The sequence below is a fragment of the Parasteatoda tepidariorum genome, chromosome 5, assembly GCF_043381705.1.
Source record: "Parasteatoda tepidariorum isolate YZ-2023 chromosome 5, CAS_Ptep_4.0, whole genome shotgun sequence".
Lineage (NCBI taxonomy): Eukaryota > Metazoa > Arthropoda > Arachnida > Araneae > Theridiidae > Parasteatoda > Parasteatoda tepidariorum.
In genome coordinates, this window is record NC_092208.1 from 3390173 (window position 1) to 3411574 (window position 21402).

At 31.2% G+C, this 21402-nt stretch overlaps 2 protein-coding genes across 6 annotated transcripts in view; both read left to right on the forward strand.

The window, feature by feature from the left end:
* The window catches only part of LOC107457139 (centrosomal protein of 95 kDa), a 29587-nt gene extending 25132 nt beyond the window's left edge, over positions 1-4455 (forward strand). For 2 of the 5 annotated variants that reach the window (XM_071180926.1, XM_071180927.1), the window contains 4 exons: positions 309-461; positions 1957-2090; positions 2852-2940; positions 4227-4455. In XM_071180926.1, the coding sequence (XP_071037027.1) occupies positions 309-461; positions 1957-2090; positions 2852-2940; positions 4227-4267 (417 nt within the window). In that variant the 3' untranslated portion in view covers positions 4268-4455. Of the gene's footprint in view, positions 1-308; positions 462-1956; positions 2166-2705; positions 3078-4226 lie in introns of those variants that run through there. The other 3 variants (XM_043050899.2, XM_043050900.2, XR_011636806.1) reach the window with 2 other exon arrangements.
* A 15478-nt stretch (positions 4456-19933) lies between these two features.
* The window catches only part of LOC107457140 (organic anion transporter 3), a 32809-nt gene continuing 31340 nt past the window's right edge, over positions 19934-21402 (forward strand). The window contains exon 1 of the mRNA XM_016075217.3: positions 19934-20216. The gene's annotated coding sequence lies outside the window, so the exon portion shown is untranslated. The remainder of the gene's footprint in view (positions 20217-21402) is intronic.

Here is a 21402-nt window from a genome sequence, read left to right on the forward strand (position 1 = left end):
CAAAAGAATAATGTAAATTGATATAAATTTGAATTAAATATTTTATTTAAAAAAATTTATAATGTTTTTAAAAAAAAACAAATGAAAAGAAATATTTTTTTGAGTTCAGAAGTTTCTGCGGGCCGCACATCAACAGTCGTCGGGCCTCATGTGACTCGCAAGCCACAGGTTGTGCACCCCTATCTTAAAAAAACCTAGACAGACCTCTGCTATTGTTAACTTGCATTTTATAAATAGTAATTTAGTATAAGATGCATTTATTTGCCGTCCTTGTAAATGACTCATTTCTGTTTCAAATATGATTTCAGAAGAAAATGAAGGAGGAGAAAGAAAATGAAAGGAAAATAAAGTACAGTTTGAGAGATTCAAGAATGAGATCTGCAAAAATGAAACAGTATTCTGATGAATTTATTGTAGATATGAGGAAAAAGATGATGAAGAAAAATATTAAAGAGGAACTGGTCAGTATTTCATAACCATTATTATTTGTTGTTGTTGACGTGAGACATTTGAGGCAAGGGGTGTGATTGTTCTTGTTTTGTATTGGTGCTATCTGTGGCCAAGAATTCAACTACTGCCACACCCATATGTCACACCCGTCTATAGGATGAACCCATTCATTCATCCATAGATTGTAATTTTGACCTGAACCAGAGAACGATCAATCTCCAATTCAGTTTCCCAGAGTATAATTTGTTATGGGACCATGGAGGACTTTGTGACCCGACAGATTTAATATGCACCTGTCATCATTTACTACACAGGAGTCTTCGGCCAGTTGGATTCAAACTCAAGTTCTCACGAACATGAGTCCAGCACCCTGCCAACCAGGCTATCCCGGCCACCGTATAATTTAATTTATTATTTCAAATTTGGAAGTACTATCTGCACTTCACTTGACTAATATATTTATGAGATCATTGCAACAACTGCTTCTTTCAGATACCTAACTGGTGCTTTTTAACTGAAAGTTGTTTATATCATATTTTTAGAAAAAAAATAGTATGTTCATTTTTAATGTCTCAGTGTGATTGCCCAAAAATATCACTCAGCAATAGTGAACTATAAGTTTATTTTTATTCATGGGCTTTTTTAGATTCACAATATTATAAATGAGATTTTTCACAATTTCATAAAAGCAGGATTTTTCACAAATGAATGACCTCTTATTTGGAAAATTAGGCTTACTTTCCTATCATAATCTTTTCCCCAGTAGTTACTTTTCCTTTTTTTCGTCAGTTTTAGTTTATGGCGCCATTTGATTTAATTACTTTTAGTACCTAATGCTGTTTAAGTTAGATGCATAACAAACAGTTCTGCCACTAAACTCCAAATTTCATTCCCACAAAGCCTCCTACTGACACTTCTAAAAATAAGATACTGAATTTTTAATCAATTTAATTGTATTGTTCCTAATATAATTTTTTAAGCATAAGAAATGTATTCTTTAACTAATAGAAAGAAGTTTCAGTATTGCAGCTAGTCAGTATGTGTTTGTTTCATAACCGGCGTTAAACAAAGGACCCATTTTTGGGTATATGTTTATTCAATGTTTGTCTCAGTAGGTTTGTAATTGAATTAGATGGATCTGGGTCAGCTCATTTGGGATGCTAGTGCTCTTTCCTCTGGGCCACGGTGACTCCCCTTGTGTTTTTAGCTATTTTGTTCAATGATTGTTTTGAATGCTTGGAGTTGTGTGGAAAATTTCTATCTCAGATCATTTTCAATTTTCTTCTCTTTAAAAGATTGATTCCATAACATAAATCAACATGAACATCCTCTTTTCTCATTAAAATTTTTAAAGAAATGGAAATTTTAAAGCAAAAGTTGATGTTTAAGAATCTTTGAAAGGTTCAATTATTTTAGTTTCATTTTAATTATAAGTTGTATATTTTTATAATTCTAAAATCTTATTATATTTTTGTGTTGATAAATTAAAGAGATTTACCGTTTCAGATATTTAAGAACGTTTTTGAAGAAATAATGGATATTCAGAGTGAACATATTGATTATTTGTGTGAACAAATGAAGGATGCCAAGATAAAGGATGATGAGCAATATTTAAATTACCTATGTTCTTTGGAAAACTTGTATCCTTTATTTTTTTTCAAAAAGTAAATTTTTGTTTGATATTGATGGGCAACTGATTGTCATTTTCAGGGTATGTAGCGTTTTTAAAAAGTGCTTATAGGTGCTTATTTTCGACTTTCGTTTTTTAAAAGCCCTTTAAGATGCTGTTTTTCTTTGGGTGTTTTTAAAAAGTGCTTAATTTTCCTTTTTCCAGAATGAGATTATTTTCTTTACCATATCAATTTTTGCCTCGAATTATGCAAAAAACGTGTTTTCCACATTGTTCTATTCAATTTTTTCATAATTCATTCAGCCACAATCTATTTCAACATACCATTGGTCAGTAGCGTATGAAAGCGCCAATCATTTTATGAAATACTTGTGTGTTCGAATACTGAGCTGGGTTCGGTGGGAAGGATTCATGCATTCTCATGAGCAACTCTGCTGCATTTTGCAAGAGAAATAATCTGTATAAATAATTGTTAAATTAATTATTTATAATTTTGAATAATTTTTTTACATAATTGTGTAAAGTAATTACAAATTTAAAAAATTGAATGATTCACTCAATAATGAATGTATTTAAAATTGTTTTTATGGTGGCTAATGTAATCACGAAAAGAATTCTTTGTCAGAAACTAGTTATTTTATCATGATCATGTAACTTAGACAACTATTTTGCATTTTGTTAACATATATATATATGTTTNTTTAATATTTTTTTTTTACAAATATGACTTTGTTTATATTAAATGAAATCATACCTTTACTCTGTTTTTAGATATCAGTCACAATATTTAGCTCTTTCTGAGGAAATAGCGAATGAGAAAAGTGATGCACAATCAAGACTTAATGCTGAAAGACTGGCAAGTTGCACTTTTTTTCACTTTTGTATAAGAGGAGTTCTTACATAAATTTTTTAAACTTTAATATAATTTCTTGAATAAATTGTTTGATGCTTTATTTTTGTATAAAGGGAGTTCTTAAATAAATTTTTAAGCGACAAATTTATTGAAATGTTTTGTGGATTTAAGTTTCTAAGATTTACTGAATCTTGATTTCAATTAAATAAATTTCAAATAACTAAATAATTAAATTTTGATAAATGAGTGATGCTTTGTAATCTGAGATAAACAAGTTTAAATATAATTGAAAATGTATTATGAATACTAGTTTACACCATTTCAGGCAAGTTTACACCACCTTCTGTATACGATTAAAGCTCAATATAATGCGCATGACACATTGTCAGAAGCTTTTTGTGTGTGTGATGTGTTCAAGAACAAGTTTAAATATATTTTAAAATTGAACAGTGAATATAGGTTACATTATTTAATACTTCTATATACTGTTATAGCTTGATGTAAGGTGCATGGCACATTGTGAGACAAATTTCCTAGTCACAGTTGAAATTTAAATATCAAAGAAGCAAAAACTCTATGTTTATAACGAGTTAAACATTTCTAGCCTTCCATTATCACCAGGAAAAAAATGATTAAGTACTTTTTACCGCTGTTAAATTAAACAATATTAAACACAAAAAAAGGTTTAAATGGATATTTTTTTATTCATTTATGGTATTAATACAGATAAGCACAAATCTAGCCCTGTTTCATTCTTACCAGTTAAAACTTTTTATAAAGCAATTTGTGGGCAATCACCAACTAAGTTTTCTTCCCAAAAATAAATAAATTTCCAATCATAAAAGGAATAAGAATGCAGCTTTTGTTCATCACCTATCTATCATTCCTCTAAGTTATCTAAATCGCCATTCATTGTTTTCAGTGTGATCAAAAGGTGTTGTAATTCATTTCATTTTCTCTTAAAAACTTGTTATTTGGTAACTTGTTGTTCAATCAATTCTGCTTTCCATAAACTACAGAACAAAAGTATTTCAGTCTACAAATTTGTAGCAAAACCCAAGACAGTGACCGGTCCACTGTGTTAGACCCAGAGTGAAGAGAAGCTATCCTCCCTGAAATGTACTATTTCCATAGCAGCAGATGGCCTCAGACTTTGTAGCGGGGGAGTTCTTACCATAGACAAACTATAGTTGTCGTTATTTATTGCATTTTTATTTTAGTAATTTTCTTTTTTTAGTGTCATCTTAAGGTCTAACTGATGGTCTAACTTTACTATTCCTATCTCCTAAATAGGCCAAGGCAGAGAGAGAGTTCCGAGAAACGTTGAAGAATGAAATCCGCTTTATGCAGAAAGTGATTGTTGAGCAAACTGAAGATACTCATTTCAGGGAAATGGATGCTGAACTTTACATCGATAGGAAAAGAAGACAAATCCATTCAAGCATGTAAAAAAATATCTTGTAAATATTTATTTTTATTCTTTTTTTTCTTGTTATTAATAAAGCTGTGATCTCTTTCATATTGAAAATGAGTTGAGCAAGTTTTTTCTTTTCATTCTTGGAATATCAGTTTTGGAAAATTATATAAACTAGTATGAATTATTAAATATAATAAGCACAGCATTCATATTTTTGCTCAGACCCCTGGTATTTATAAGCAAGAATGTAATTACCATATTAGTGTTACATTTTTTTTTGCCAAAAAGATTATTTAGGAACTAGGGCATTTCACCCCCTGCTGGTTAAACTGACTCAATCAGGATTGCCACTCCTCAGGGAGAATAGCGAAAACCTGGAAATGCAGGGAATTTAAAAATCACCTTAAATAACAGGGAAAATGCAAGGAGTCTTGATTTTTTTTCTTTGCAAACTGGGGAAATATAGGAAATTCTGTTTATTTTCGTATTTTAAAATATTTTGACCCCTTAAAGTGTAATCTATGAAGGGTATCTGCGCACCTGGAAAGTCATGGATTTCAGCATTGAACAAAATTTGCCATAAACTGGTCATGATTTCAGGGGTGATTGTGCTCCGGGAAAAATCTAAATTTCCGGATTTTTTTAAAGTTTCCGGAAATCCAAAGTCCAGAAGTTTCAAGAAAACATTGATCACATTTATATATAAAAATTCTTGTATATTTTATTTAAAAATATTAGAACTAGAATTTATTCTTGGCATCTCTTTCATTTGTAAATATTTCTTCTGGTAGAATAATAAATGTAATTAGAGATAAAAGTAAACTTACACATAATTATTCATTCAANGATCTCTTTCGTATCGAAAATGATTTGAGCAAGTTTTTTCTTTTCATTCCTCAGGGGTCTGTCCAGACATTTTGTGATAGGTCCGTTTTTGTAAAATTGTGAAAAAATTACTCGTAATTTGTGAATATAAAATACACATTAAGTCACATTCTTTCAACCAGGATCCTGCTTTTATGAATTTGTACAAATAGGGTCCTGTTATTGCAAAAAACTTTACAAGGAGTTTTTAAATTGTAAATAGATACAAGATTATGCTCAACACTGTAAAACTATAGTTAAAAAAAAATAAAATTTTCAGAAATAAACAGCAATTGCTGCTTTAAAATTAGAGATGCAGCATACAAATATTTGGTATTTAGCCTATACTGCTGAATGCAGAATATTCATTCCGCCCGAATGTAGGAAGAAGCATCTGCCGAAGACAAAACTTAATTCGTTTACATCTGTCTTCCCCCCCCCCTGGGAAGGGTATATTCGATTAACAACAAAACAATAACGAAGATAAACAAATTTGTGAAGGATCCGATTAAAAGAAAAATCATTTTGTGCAGGGTCCGTTTTTAAGTTAAAATATTTTGTGAAGGGTCCGTTAACGGACCCAAATTTCTTCTAAACAGACCCCTGCTCTTGGAATATCAGTTTTGGAAAATCTTATAAACTAGTATGAATTATTAAATATACTAAGCACAGCATTCATATTTTTGCACAAACCGCTAGTATTTGTAAGTAAAAGCGTAATTAATAGATTAGTGTTACACTTTTTTTGCCAAAAAGATTATTTAGGAACTAGGGCGTTCCCTCCCCCCCCCCACATGCTTCATAAACTGTCTCAACCAGGGTTGCCACTCCACAGGGAGAATATGGAAAGTACAGGGAATTTAAAAAATACCTTAAATAACAGGGAAAATGCATGGAGTTTTGATTTTTTTTTCTTAACTAACTGGGAAAATACAGGGAATTGTGTTTTTTTTTTTGTACTTTAAAAAATGGTGACCACTCAAAGCGTAATCTATGCAGGGTATCTGTACATCTCAAAAGCCAAGAAAAACCATGGAAAGTCATGGATTTTGGTATTGAACGAAATTTGCCATGAAATGTCATAATTTTAAGTATTTTTTTAAGAAAGAAAATTATGGAAAGTCATGGGTTTAGGTCGCTGAAAAATCCAATTTTTTAAAATGGAATTTAACCCCCTCCCTCCCAATTTCACTGTGTTCAGCTGTTCCAAATATCTTAATTTGTAGCAAAATCCCCACTCATAGTTATATTCTATTAATATATAAAATGTTTTTATCTTGTTCTTTAAAAATTAGGGTGTACTTTCAAAAAATTAAAGAAGGAACATCATTTCTAGATTGGATTATCTTTTAAATTTCCATGATTTCAGAATTTTTTTTATTTGTTTATTTTTATTTTTTCTAAATTTATTAATTTGAAATTCTAATGTAGGCTTTTTATATTACGCTTACTTTAAAAAAGAAATAAAACAGCTTTAAATAACTACATATTTAGTATTTAGTCATTTGCTTTTGTATTTTTCCCCAGCTATTTTATTGCTTTAACTGTTTCTTTATTCTGTTTTTTAAGTTTAAAATCAATAAATATGAAGATTCAGAGTATATTATGTTATACTCTGTTTTGGTTGTACCTATGAATTCAATTAATGTTATTATAATGCTTTTTTTAAAATTTATTGTTGCATTTTTGTGGGAGAATAGTAACTTCGGTAAGTCCTGAAAAATTTTTGGAATTATTCGTGGAAAGTCATGGATTTGAAAATCTAAAATGTATCAGATACCCTGTATATGGGATATTTAAGGATGATATATCAGCTATACTAAACTATTTTACTTACAGCATTATTTAAGTATACTCATCTGTTCTTTTTTTCCTCTAAGTTTATCCTTAAATTAAAATTAGTACAGGGTAAACTAACCAGTGAAGGAACACTTAAGCTTCGCTTGCCTTTTAAAAAATCATATTAATTTCAAAATTCGTAATTTTAGTTAAATGACAGTGTCAGCATATTTGTTACTAATTGCAAATTATGTAAAAAAAATTTAGAGAACTTACATATTATTGTTTTAAAGTTTTGGAGGTTCAAATAACAAGTAGTAAGAAGACCCAGTGAAGGAACAGCTCTTACCAGTGAATGAACACCCAGTAAAGGAACACTTAATTTTGGTTATTTTTTAATGCTCTTTATGAATTTATAAGCCATACAAATATTTAAAAACAAGCCTATTCTTGAAATTATAACATATAAATACTTGGAAAATGTTAACTTTTTTTTGTAATCATGAATTGAAAATTAAAGTGTCAACATATTAACACATACTGTTCATTCACTGGGAAATCTATGCCCAGTAAAGGAACATGCCTGTTCCCTCACTGGTTAGAAGTTGTTTTTCGTATTTTTAACATACTTTTGATGCGGAACATCACTAAAGGTACAAGAAAATTAAAGTTTATCTTTTATTTTCATTAACTTAGAAAAAAAACCAGTAAAGGAACACTTGTTCCTTCACTGGTTTTTCATCGTTTGGTGATCCAGTGAATAAACACCCCCTTATCTCAGTACTTTATTATGCTATGATGCTTAAAAAAAAAAAACGTAACTTCAATAACTATATTTTGAATTCTCTTTTTCACAGTGGGAAAAATAAAACTATTGCATGCGATTAATTCCTTTTCAAACATGTAAATACAAACACTCACCTTATAATTTTTTCAAAGAAACAATGTGTTACAGAGATAATAACAAATTCAAAATTTTTTCCAGAGAAGTCTATTTGACCAGGTAATCCAAAACATTGCTGGATGACTTCCTATTGTTTGGCAGTAAGCTATTGTTACCAATCAATCTAAAGAAAAACTTTCAAATTCTTATTTTTAATTAATATTTATGAAATGTTCCTTCACTGGTTGGTTTACCCTAGTTTGTAAAATATATCTGACACACGGGCACAGTAATTGTGTTTTCTCTTAATATATTGTGTATAATATGTACAAGGAAAACACAGGGAATTTTTTCAGCAAAATAAATATACATGTAATCATTATTCTTTAAATAATATGCGTATAATTATTATTATTAATCGTCATTAAAACACGGTTAAAAGTTTAAAAATAAAATTTTAAATAGGATAACGTGTACTTTGTTTTTTAAACTGCTGACATTTGTATATGTAATGCAGCGTGATATGTGATAAGAAATAGGGCTAAGGGTGAAGTTTGACATTTTGTAACTGGGGAGAGAGTGTCAAAAATATTTAAAAAAAAAAGTAATATCAGTTATGGATGGCTCCTCAGTAGTAGTAGCTAGAAAAAAAAGATGGCTTTCGATTTTGTGCAAAGTTTCTGCATTCATTGACTAAAGAAAAATGGCAATATTTAGAATAACAATTGAAGTAAATAAATAAAGCACAAAAAATGGCAAAATTTAATGTTTGTCTTTCAAAATCTGGTAAAGTGCTTTGGTTTTAGTGGAAGATAATGTCCTTTTGAGCATTTGTTGTACTTTCAAAAAGTGAAAAAATGGAGTACCAAAAAGTAATTAATTATAGACTTTTAAGAGCTCTATAAAGTATCAGGATTGATGGTTGTATAATGACGGATCCTTACGGTCTAGGACTTAGTAGCGAATTTAGTTAAGAAAACAAACACAGAAACGTACTTGCTTTAAATAAACATACTTTTTTTTCCTACGAATTCGGATTTTTGACCCCCAAAATTTGGTCCCAATATATAAACTTAGTAACAAATTTTAATAAAAATTTATTAGGGACCATTCACTAATTTACATTTGTAATACCAATTTATTAAAATTTTCTTAATTTGATTAATTCTTTACATATCTCTATATATTCAGTATAATCATTAATATTAATCTTGTTAATGTTTTGTTGAATATGCTTTTATAAATAACTTTTATTTAAATCAAAAAAAAAAATACACTTGAGAACCTTTCTATTTAATAGTTATATTAATTATAATTTTGAAGAAATTTTTTTTGCCTTATTAAATAAAGTGATTATTAATTTAAAAAATATAACGAGTCTCTCAATATTAAATATATTTAAAATTTTGTATGTTTTTATGGCGGCAATTATATAAAATTGTGTATGTTTTTATGGTGGCAAATATAATCAAGAAAAGAGTTCTTTGTTAGAAACTAGTTATTTTATCATGATCATGTAAAGTCTTTGAAAAATATTTTGCATTTTGTTAATGTATATATAAGGAACTTTAAACAGTAAGAAAGATAAGATTTTTATAAGTACGCATATCATAACTATAGCATGTTATAAAGTGCTTAAAAATATTTTTTGAGTGCTTAAAAGGTGATTATCCGACCCAATTTTTGGGGTTCATGGCTACTAATGTTCAACTAAGTAGCCATGCAATTTTGCACCCAATCCAGAAGACAAGGGAACTCCTGGATCAAGTATTGAGAGAAATTTACCTTCGTGGACGGATTGTTGTGTGGAGCTGACCCGCATTTGCGTTATATAGTGAGGAAGACCAGGAGAACCTCCCACGGTTAACCTGACGTCAAAGGGACTCTAACCCATGATCCGTCTACCACTGACGATATTTCACGTTAGCACTGTGGTCGGTACAAGCCGGATGCAGAAATGCACCCTGTACTAAGATTGATTATTTGAACGAAAAGATCCAATAATTAAATCAAAAATTATTTCTAATTTTATTATTTATTTTTTTGCTCACTGTGCTCGAAATATTTGCTATATGTTCAAAACTGGATTGATTAGTTAAGTTAGTCGATTTAAATTAAAAGCGAACGAATCTCAGTGAGTGATACTTTTATTTTTTAATTCTCAAACTGATACTTTAATGAACCAGTTAATGGACGCGTTTACAAATTGGATCAAATCTTTATTGTAGTGTCTATGACGTGTATACTCGTCAGGTAAAATAAAAAGTACTATTAACTATGAAATGTCAAAATTTCGATAAAAAAAATTAAACTAATATTTGGTGGTATGTTCCCGTTATATTACCAATAGAACTGTTAAGTATTTTATTCATTCCGCTTGTCGACGGAAACTGGTCTCGCAACCCGAAACTTCACGTATATATTCGTGATGTGTCGCCCGAAACCAAGTCGCACCTCACGAATATATACTTATATGGCAAACTTTTATTTGCGTAACTATTAACAGGGTCAATACTAGCTCTTTGAGGGCGGCATCGATCCTGTTAAAGACTGTGGGTCGGATGACCCAAAAGCTATAATTTTTATATTATATCTTAATTATTTTTATGACAATTATTTTAAAAAGTATGGATATGATTAAGTTTCCTATACCCAAAAGAAATGTAGAAAATTTCCGGTGTATCCTTCCGCTTATGAGGCGATGTGTAAACAGGCTTAATATTCTAAGATGTTTTATTATTGTGATTTGTGTTCTTCAAATGTAAGCGTAATTTTACCATTCATAAGAGTTCTCTGTAGTTTATGAATTCTAACAGGTCTTGAGCCTAAAACGTATTTAACAAAATTAATATCATAGCATATATAAAGGGTGAGATCAGCTATGTTTTGAATGTTATCTTTTATCTGGCTATATTTGTGTAAAATAGCACCATTTGTAGTCTTAAGGGTAGCGTCATAGCAAGCTTGTGGAGTCTTCCGAATTTTATTTGTTGCTTGTTTCGTTGAAAGTTAGATTGAAGGAATATGTTATATCGAAAACACTACAAGTATGATCATATTTTTATTTTATAACCGTCGTCGAACAGCCGGAATCAATTTTAGGGTTTACGAATACTAATGTTCAGCTCCCTAGCCTTGTCATTTTGAACCCTATCTAGAAGACAAGGGAACTCCTGTATCAAGTATTGGGAGAAATTGTGTCTTCGTGGAGGAATTTTTGATGGTACTAACCCCATTTGCGTTACATGGAGAGGAAGACCACGAGAACCTCCCACGTTTAGCCTTACGGCAAGAGGACTCAAACCCATGATCCGTCTACCACTGAAGATATTTCACGTCAGCACTGTGGTTGGTGCAAGCCGGATGCGGAATTCATATCGACCAGCCATTGCTGGGACTCGAACCCGGTTCACCTCACTGGAAAGCAAATGCTCTATCTCCTGAGCCATCACGGCTCAAATATAATCATATTAAATGCAGAGTTTTTTTCAAGTTAAGGCCGTAAAAATCAGTCGGAAATCTTACGATGAATTTTAACCCCTAGCGCCATCTGCGCTTAGCTTTACACGGTTCACCGTCCATAATGGTAACCTTTTTCAGAAAAGCGAATTTTTAATTAAATAAAAAATGCATTTCTTCCTTGTATTTTTTAAAATTTATCATAGGACCATTCGCTCTGCGAAACTTCATTGCTTTATTTTTAATTCCGCGCCCTACGGAGGATTTTTGAAATTAAATTTCGCTGTCAACTTAAATACGGCTTTGATTTCATCATTTTAGATACCCCAATACAAAAATGAATAAAACTAAACTCAGTGGCGCGACAGCTCATAGAGGGCCAAGGCCTACTGTGCCCATCTCAGTTTTCTTGACCTTGGGCCCTGGGGTGCTGAAGCAGATGTTCCGGTCAGGTGGTCCGCCGAAAATGGAACCCCCAGTGTTTAGTTACCAAGCATGCTTGGTACTCATTAATCGAGCCACTGAAGGGATGAAAGGCTGAGTCAACCTTGCCCGACCCGAGGATCGAACCAGGGACCTGTGGCACGACAGCGCGAGGCGCTACCGCTCAGCCACCGGGTGTCACAAAAATAAATAAGTAATGTAAAAAAAAATATTTTTAAAGTCAATTCCTACTTAGGTCAACAAAGAAAGTTTTTATTTGAGTTGCTTTTCATTAAATAATTAAAATTTTTTCTCCTGTAAAAAACTAAAATTGATTCATTACATTAATGAATAAATTAATATTTGAAAAAAACTGCATTAACATCAAGTGCCATCCACTACAAGTTTTAAATAAATGTATTTGAACTTTGAGTGGATGAATTAAAAGTATTTTATTTAACGATTGAACATTTGAACAAGATATAGGGAGAGTATGAACTAATAGTAGGAATTGGAAGGGGGAAAAAAGGTGCGTGGTATCAGACAACTATAAAAGTATAAATTGGGTGACGTGGACCCCACGTGATACCACCTCATGTTCTACATTGAATTTATATGACACAGCGAATATAAAACAATTGGGTATAATATGAAAAAAACACAACTACTTCGATTTAGTAGGAACAACATATGACGCAATGCTAAACGAATGGAATTTAGTTGTTGTTTATTTAGCTATTGTTATTAGTAGTTGTTGTTATTTGTTTTAGTTGTTGTTGCTTTTTTAGTTGTATTTAGTTTCAATTACTTTTCTTTATAATGCAATAAAATCTGGCGAGCAGCTATTTAAACGATCGAACACTTCGTTTGTTTATTTGTGGCTTGAAGTTAGGCTCGCAGAAAATGCCGTTCATGGGTTAAATTTAGTAGGAACAACACAACCTGTGACGTAGGCTATATTATACCCAATTAAATATTTTAATGTGCGCAATAAACTATTATTTGTTCAAATGGAGCTATAAGTTAGAAATGATCACTGATTATATTTTTAAAATATGAGAAAAACTGCATCGCTTATAGTAAAATTTCAAACAATGACTTACGCTTAACCCATTAGAAAATTCCATTTCATTTTTCATTTATCCCTATTTAATGAATGAATTAATATTTGGAGAAAAAAAAAGTATTAACTTCAAGTTTTATCCACTACAAGTTTTAAATAAATGTATTTGAACTTTGAGTGGATGAATTAAAAGTATTTTATTTAACGATTGAAAATGTGAACAAGATATAGGGAGAATATGAACTAATAGTAGGAATTGAAAAAAAAAAGGGACGAAAGTTGTAGTGCTGAAGTTACCAGAATACAAGTCACAGTATTAAGAAGATGAGGGGTGGTGAAATCTAAAATAATCAAAGATAAATTTTGATCAAAAATTATCAATGCATCAAAATCAATTTACAATCTATAGAATCCTTCAGAGTCATGAATTTTTCATTAATAAAACTTTTACATCGAACTGCTTTTTAAAAAATTTTTAATACTGAATAATTGTTTTCTTTTTTGTCAGCCACTATTCTTTCAAATGTAAACAAAGTGCTTCAATCGGTGGAGGGGAGGGGAGAGGAAACGGAAGCAGGGCTGAGTAAATTGAACGAACAAAAAAGTTCGGTTCCGATGGTAAAAAGACTTGTTAATTTTCAGTAAATGAAATAAACTGCACGCCCGTGAACGAAAACGGTTCATGCAGTTTTAATGAGTAAAGATATAGCATATGTACTTAAAAACGAAATTAATGAACATAAATTTTTAAAACGAGTAAAATTAAACTAGCTTTGTTACTGTGGATGCTACACGTATGAAAAAATAAAACTTATAACTACTGTAAATATGCGATCTTTTTCTTAATTCATAACATTTATGTCATAAATAACATGTCATTTTATTATTCAGGTATATCATATAAATATAAACTTAAAATTCGAATCTAGGAGAGTGAGTTGGTTATACATTGAAATTGGAAACATTTTCCAATCTTTAAAATTTTAATAATGTGAGAGTTTCTGATTGATAAAAATTTATTTAATGTTGCATTGAATTCCGTAGATACCAGTTGATGTTTGACAAAAACAGTAAAATTAAAATAGAGAATGGAAGTTAAACAAAGCATTTTCTTTTCAATCTCAAATTATAAGTTTGTATGTTTCATGAAAGAACGAAAAAACAAATCAAAAAGAGCAGAAAACCTTTAAAATATATACTTTAATTTGAGAATTATTGAAATTCTCACAGAATTAAACAAAAACTAAGATCTGATCATTATCGAAAATAAAATATCGCAAGACAAATTTCGTGTGAACTGAAAAAAAAAATCCTAAGACATTTTAAGATAACATTTAAATCACGAAACTGTCTTAAGAATTTAAGACAAACTTAATTCACCTTAAAGATAATCAAAATGTCTCCAAAAATTCTTAAGATATTTTGGAGATAGATATAAATCTCAAGAAATTCTTGTAACTTATGAAGAATTTCTTAAGAAAATTTTATGATCAGTTTTAGAGGGGAAGAAAATATCATTAACTCAGTTAAAAAAAATGAATAGTTGGGTTAAAGAGGTGGCTAATTTCGCAAGTAACTAATTGTCTCAATCTAACGCAATTGATTAACATATTAGCTATTAATTAGCATTTAGAGCAAATGCCACTCAGTTTTTTTTAAATAAAAAGTTAAGATTATAATGTGAAAATTAGCAAAATATTTTGATTTAAGTTCTAGAACATCGTTCCGCCTCGAAAACAGAACGTCGTACTATCGCGTTCGCAAAAGAAGACAAAGTCATAAATCTAAAAAGAAAAATTATTCCTAAAGTGTTAGAGAGAATATTCAAGTGAATGGCTGCTCCTTGAGAGAGAAAAGTTTCGGTTCGTATTCATTTTATGTGGAGCGTAATTTTCTAGATAGATGCGTCACGCAATGGAGACACAGGCAGGAGATTATAGACAAAAGAGTTCCTCTCTGTAAAGGTCATGCTCCAAAATGCCCTCCATTCTTCTCCTGAACCCCGCCCTACATTCATTTGTTTTTTGTATCCATCATCATTATTATTTAAATCTATATCTCAGACTCTTAAACCTGTATTCCATGCACAAAACAGAATTTCTTTTATTGGAGAAATTCCGTACTTTTTCCCCCAACTCAAAGTTCTTGATGTTCCCATTGCACTGTGGGCCAGAAGACCATGATCTTTGGCCAAAAGTCAAAAATTAAATTTTCAACTGAAATATGTGTAGGCAGTTTTAATATCGCCCAAATTAAGAATTCATAATCATTCCAAACATTATAATTTACTATTTGAACCGACGAGAGTACAATATAATGAAAAATATGTTAATTTTTTTTTTAATGTAACTTTTAAATTTTTATTTCAGAAATATATATGGGAATTTCACCTTACTGTTACATTTTTATCCGAGTAATTAGTCTGAAATTATAGTACAATTTTTCATTTTAGTTAATTCTCTTGACAAACTAATAGTTTATATCTTATCATTTGACATTTCACAATGTTTGACTTTCGAAAATTAGTTCCAAAAAGTTCCACGAGGTAATGTTTCTTTTTTCGAAAAAACCTGCTCCATTTTACCCATATTGCAAAGTTAGACTAAATATACCGAAAAACAAAAATTATGTTTTTTTTCTTCATGTTTTCGCATTATTTTGTAATATTACTTCGAAAATATAATTTGCTTTTCACTTTTAATATAAAATTACAAAAATTATTATATTTTCATTGCTATATTTAATTATTTAAACCTACTATATTTTTATTTTTGCTCGTCATATTTCAACTGCCATTTTTTTTTCTTTTTTGGGTATTTTTAGTGTATTTAAAAATTTCAATTTACTTGCTCATAAAAACCCCTAAATAAAAAACCCCAAATTTTATCGCAATACTAATTTTGGCCACGAAACCTTGGATGCTCGCCCACTGTGCATTGAAGGGATGTTATATGGACAATGTCAACCTTCATCTATCTAAGTGTACCTCAAGATAGAATCAAGTTGACATGTCTTATATACTAGTGAATTGGTATTTAATATTTATAGTGGTAGTTACTCCATGCTACTCTCCTTCCAAAATTTTTCATTATGTGATAGAATTCGATGAACGAACACCTCTAATTGATTTAGGCTGTTTTTTATATATCATTTTTGCTCATTGTATTTTTTCTTCATTTTTTTTAAGTTTATTTATATAATTTCGCTCATTTTTTTTTCCTTCATTTTTTTTTTGTTCATTGGCCGGGAGACTTTTATTTACTTCACCGTTTTTGTTTTTTTTTCTTGAGCACTATATTTTTAAACAAATCAACTGTTTAATGTGAACCATCCATCGATGTTGGCGAGTTCATATCACGACCGCGCCGGCCAGGTGGCCGAGTGGTTAGCGTGCCTGACTGCGAAGCCCCAATGGCTGCGGGTTCGAATCCCGCTCTGGGCATGTTTCTCTCTCTCTGTGTTGTCATCTGATGTGTGAATGTATGGATGTAGTCCACCCTATGAACGGGTATTTGTGGCAGTGTGGCGTGGGTAATGTTGCTTGTATCCGTGACTTTGGTTCACAGGTGCCTACTGGGTAACGATAAAGGAGCAACACTTCCGGCATCTTCTAAGGCGAAGAACGAAAGTTCAGTACCTGCTGTTAATTNTTCGGAAATATAATTTGCTTTTCATTTTTAATATAAAATTACAAAAATTATTATATTTTCATTGCTATATTTAATTATTTAAACCTACTATATTTTTATTTTTGCTCGTCATATTTCAGCCGCCATTTTTTTTTCTTTTTTGGGTATTTTTAGTGTGTTTAAAAATTTCAATTTACCTGCACATAAAACCCCCAAATTTTCAAACAAATTTTATCGAAATACTAATTTTGGCCACGAAACCTTGGATGCTGGCCCACTGTGCATTGAAGGGATCGAATATGGACAATGTCAACCTTCATCTATCAAAATGTACCTCAAGATAGAATCAAGTTAAGATGTCTTATATACTAGTGAATTGGTATTTAATATTTATAGTGGTAGTTACTCCATGCTACTCTCCTTCCAAAATTTTTCATTATGTGATAGAATTCGATGAACGAATACCTCTAATTGATTTAGGCTGTTTTTTTTATATATCATTTTTGCTCTTTGTATTTTTTCTTCATTTTTTTAAAAGTTTATATAATTTCGCTCATATTTTTTTGCTTCATTTTTTGTTTATTGGCTGTGAGACTTTTATTTACTTCACCTGATATTTTTTTTTTGAGCTCTATATTTTTAAGCAAATCAATTGTTTAATGTAGACCATCAATCGTTGTTGGCGAGTTCATATTGCGTCTGCAAGTCACCATTGAGGGGATTTTAATTATTGACTGTGTCTACCTTCATCTATTAGAAGGCACCTCTTGATGGAATCAAGTTAGCATGTCTTATATACTAGTGATTCGGTATTTAATATTTATAGTGGTAGTTACGCCACACCATCAAAACATTTCGATGGTTTATGTTGGTTTCAGTACAATTCATGATGGTCACCATCATCCAACGTTTTCCCTTATGCGTTCATAGTTTTTGATATGACAACAAACTTCCATCATTCCATGATGGAAAATGCTTCTTTAATGCTATGATGTTAATGGCTACAAGAGAAATTCTATCAAGAGAAGTTTGATTCTCACGGACCAACAATCCATGATGGTTCCAACTATACATTTCCATGATGGGTTAAGAAAGTATGTACCATCAAAACAGTTTGTTTTTTATGTTGGCCCATCAAAAATCAGTCCGAATTCCTACATTGGGGGGATGGTTGTTCATGATCGTTTCAAGATTTGATTTCTAAGAAACTATGATAGGAATTTCTGATGGCTGAATATGACCAAACCATCAAAACAAGTTACCATTCTTATCTTGGGCCATCGTAAAAATGTCCTAATTCCTACTTTGGAGTGATGGTTATTTATGTTGTTCACCATCAAGAAATATAATGGATCACGATAGAATTATTGATGGTTACCACCAAAATTATGTTGGTCCATCAATGGAAAACCATCAAAAATTTTGACTTGGGTTCCTCCTTTTCGTTAACACTTTTTTCTTCCTCAAATTTGTTTAAATTTAACTTTCTAAATTATAATAATGAAACTAATAAACAGTAGGTTTTTCTGTAGCCTTAATAATAAAGTGTAAAGTTTGCAAGGTTGTAAGTAAAATATTGCAAGTTTTGTTTTTAAAAAATAAATTTTATTTTATCGGCCCCTTAGTGGACTGATCCTAAAGACACAGTTCCCAGTAGAACACCAAAGTCAAACATCACTGGATACGGTCAGTAAGCGGGTGGGTGACCACTTTGATCAGCCTTCGTAGGGAGCGTGGTATCGGTCCTCGTTCAACTGTTCTACCATTAAGTGCTTGACTTCGCGTGCAAAAATTGCGATGGCATATCTTCGAATCGTCCTCAGGGACGTTTCCCAGACCGTCGCCAATAGCCCATTGTGCAGCTCTAATGCGACGTAAATAAAGTATCTACATCGGTTTCTTGAAATTCTATTTTAGCAATAAAATAGTTGTTAAGCCACTTTTTTTTGAAAGTGTATCGTGATTTTCAATTGCAAGGTTAGTGTATGCTTTTCGCATCTGTGCTATTTTCAAATTTCATTGAAACTTATTTTTCTCCCATCCATATATTGACAATAATATCAGAAGGGCAGATGCGTTAGAAACTCTTCCACATTAAGTGTGCTAGCGCTGCCTTCAGAGTAAGAAGTACCACGCCTCCAACCGGGATTCGAACCAGTTACCTTTCTGACATGAGGTTATCTCCCTGACCATTTCTCCCTACAGCTCGATCGGAAACATTTAAATATGTTATACATGTCGGAAACATATTTTAATTTAAATAAAATGTTTATATTTGAATTTAAATTAACTGACTGTTTATTTTCAGAACAAAATCTGAATTTTAAGCTATTATTGCTTATAATTTTTCAGCCCTTCTATTAATTAAGATTTAAATTTAAGATTAATATGCATTTTATAGAAAAAGTATCTGACACAAAATTGTTATAGTAATTGATAATTAGTTGAACCCAAAATTGGGTCGGCTGTTCAACGATGGTTATAAAATGAAACTATTTGAATCGGAATCAGTTTCGGATAACGGCAAAATTTATGCATATCATCTTGACCATATCTTTCGGAGTTTTCTTTTATTTTATGACCGGTGATCTTTGATTCACAAATTTGGATCAAAAATTTGAAAAAATTCTTTCTCTTGTGGGGGCTTTCTTAATCGAAGTAACTGGTATTTGCAATGCATCGAAGAGAAAGCCTGTGTTTGTTATCCCGACGACAAGGAGATTCTAATCTATGATCCATCGAAGTAAAGCATCACTGACTGCGATCAGTAAGCGGGTGGGTGACCACTTTGATCAGCCTGCGTAGAAACCGAGGCTGTGCGGTATCGGTCCTCGTTCAACTGTTCTAACGTAAAGTGCTCGACTTCGCTCTCAGGTCGTCAGGCTATCAAATCAGGGGAGCCATCCCCTGTGCGGAGGATCACAATTGCGACGTCTTTGGATCATTCCCGAGAGCATCATTCACACCAACAAGTTGTCACCAGGATTCTTATTTTAGGACACCTAAACGGAATGGTGTAAAAATATTATAACCGAGGCTGGATCCAACTTTTTACAAGCCCCAGCATAAAATTTATAGCGAGATCCGTAACTCATAAAATAATAAAAAAAAGCTAAAGTTGGATTCTTAGTCAGCGCGGAGAATTTGGAAAGTGCGGAGGACGACGATGACATTCCTGTACAAGAACTTTAAGGAAAACTGTGGGTACAGCTTAGAGAGAACCACGAAATGAACGATGATGTACTGATTACTGAATTTCTTTTTATTGATTCTGAAGCTGCAACCACACAAACATTAACTGAATTGGATATTTTATACAGTTTAAAAAATAAAAACAATACAGCAATAAATTGTGAGGAATACGAAGAAGACGAAGACGGAAATGATGAAGAAATCACCAAACCTTGATATGATGAAATCATTTGAAAGAATTCGATAGTAGATAATAATTTACACGATAAAGGTGTATCAATTGCTATTTTAATCATGTCTAGTGCTTATGAATTTAAAACCTGTTTTGTGTTGTTTAAGTATTTCAAATGGTAATTTTTGTATTTTAGGAATTTTCCATATAAGGAACTTTTTATCAGGATTTAGCGACTTCGTTCAATAGAGATCCGACTTCATTTATTTTTTATTTCCAGTGAAAAAATAAGTGTAGATTTTCATGCCAAGTTGGCATCATTTGGCAGTCACGATCACGCTCTACTGCGCTTTCAAATCGCCACCCAAAATATAACGTTATAACAAATTGAACACTTCGAAGGTAAGTCGGATTTATTCTTTTATTTCGGGATTTTTTATTTAATGGATTAATGGTTCTATTTTAGGCGATGAAACTTTAAGAAAAACTGCAATTTTTCTAACAGATAACTATGTTTAAATATATTTGATTACTCACAAAACTGAAGATATTTTTGAAACTAACTTACTTGGAATATTCCATGCATTCCAAACGTTCCTATTTTATCAAATAATATTTAAAATGGGGAACTTAAGAAATAACATTTTAAATAATATTCTAATGATGCTTAAAAATAATATTTTGAATAATATTCTAATGATACTTAAAAAATAATATTTTAAATAATATTCTAATGATGCTTAAAAAATAATATTTAAAATGTGTCTTCAATTTTGAAGAAACGAAATACATTTATTAATATTTTCACCTTTAGAACTGTTCTACAGAACAGTATAACAGTGGAACTGTTATACTGTTCTGTTCTAGATCTAACAGTATTTGTTTCTCAATCAATTAGATTTCATGGTTAAAAAAAAATGAAAAGAAGAATTCACAACATCTTGCCATGAAATTGTAGCTTCGTAGTAGAAATTTTAATTTTAAAAAGGGTGAAAATATTTAAATAATGACTCAAATCAAATTACAAAAGTTCTCACTAAATGCAAATTGATATACAATTGTCATAAGTCTTTCTGATAAAAGTTTTTAAAATCTTAATTATAATTGATGGTATTTTAAAAATTGAGGAGGTATCGTAGGCAGCGGTCTAGAAGAGCGATTCCCAAATGATATTCCGCGGAAACCTAGACTTCCGTGGAAGAGGTAAACTAATTGCTGGACTTTTTTTAAAAAAAGTTATTTTATAACCAATGTTGAACAGCCGACCCAATATTTTGTGTTTGCGACTATTAATGTTCAACTCTATAGCCTTGTAATTTTGAACCCAATCTAGAAGACGAGGGAACTCCTGGGTCAAGTATAGGAGGAAATTTGCCTTTGTGGAGAATTTTTCAATGAAACTAACCCGCATTTACGTTACATGGAAAGGAAAACCACGAAAAATCTCCCACGGTTAGCCTGACGTATAGCACAATATTATAATAATATTATAACAATGCAATAATATATATATATATATATATATATAACGAAGGCATTTAAGAAAATAAGTTTTATTTACTGCTCATAAGCAGCAAGTATATAGAGC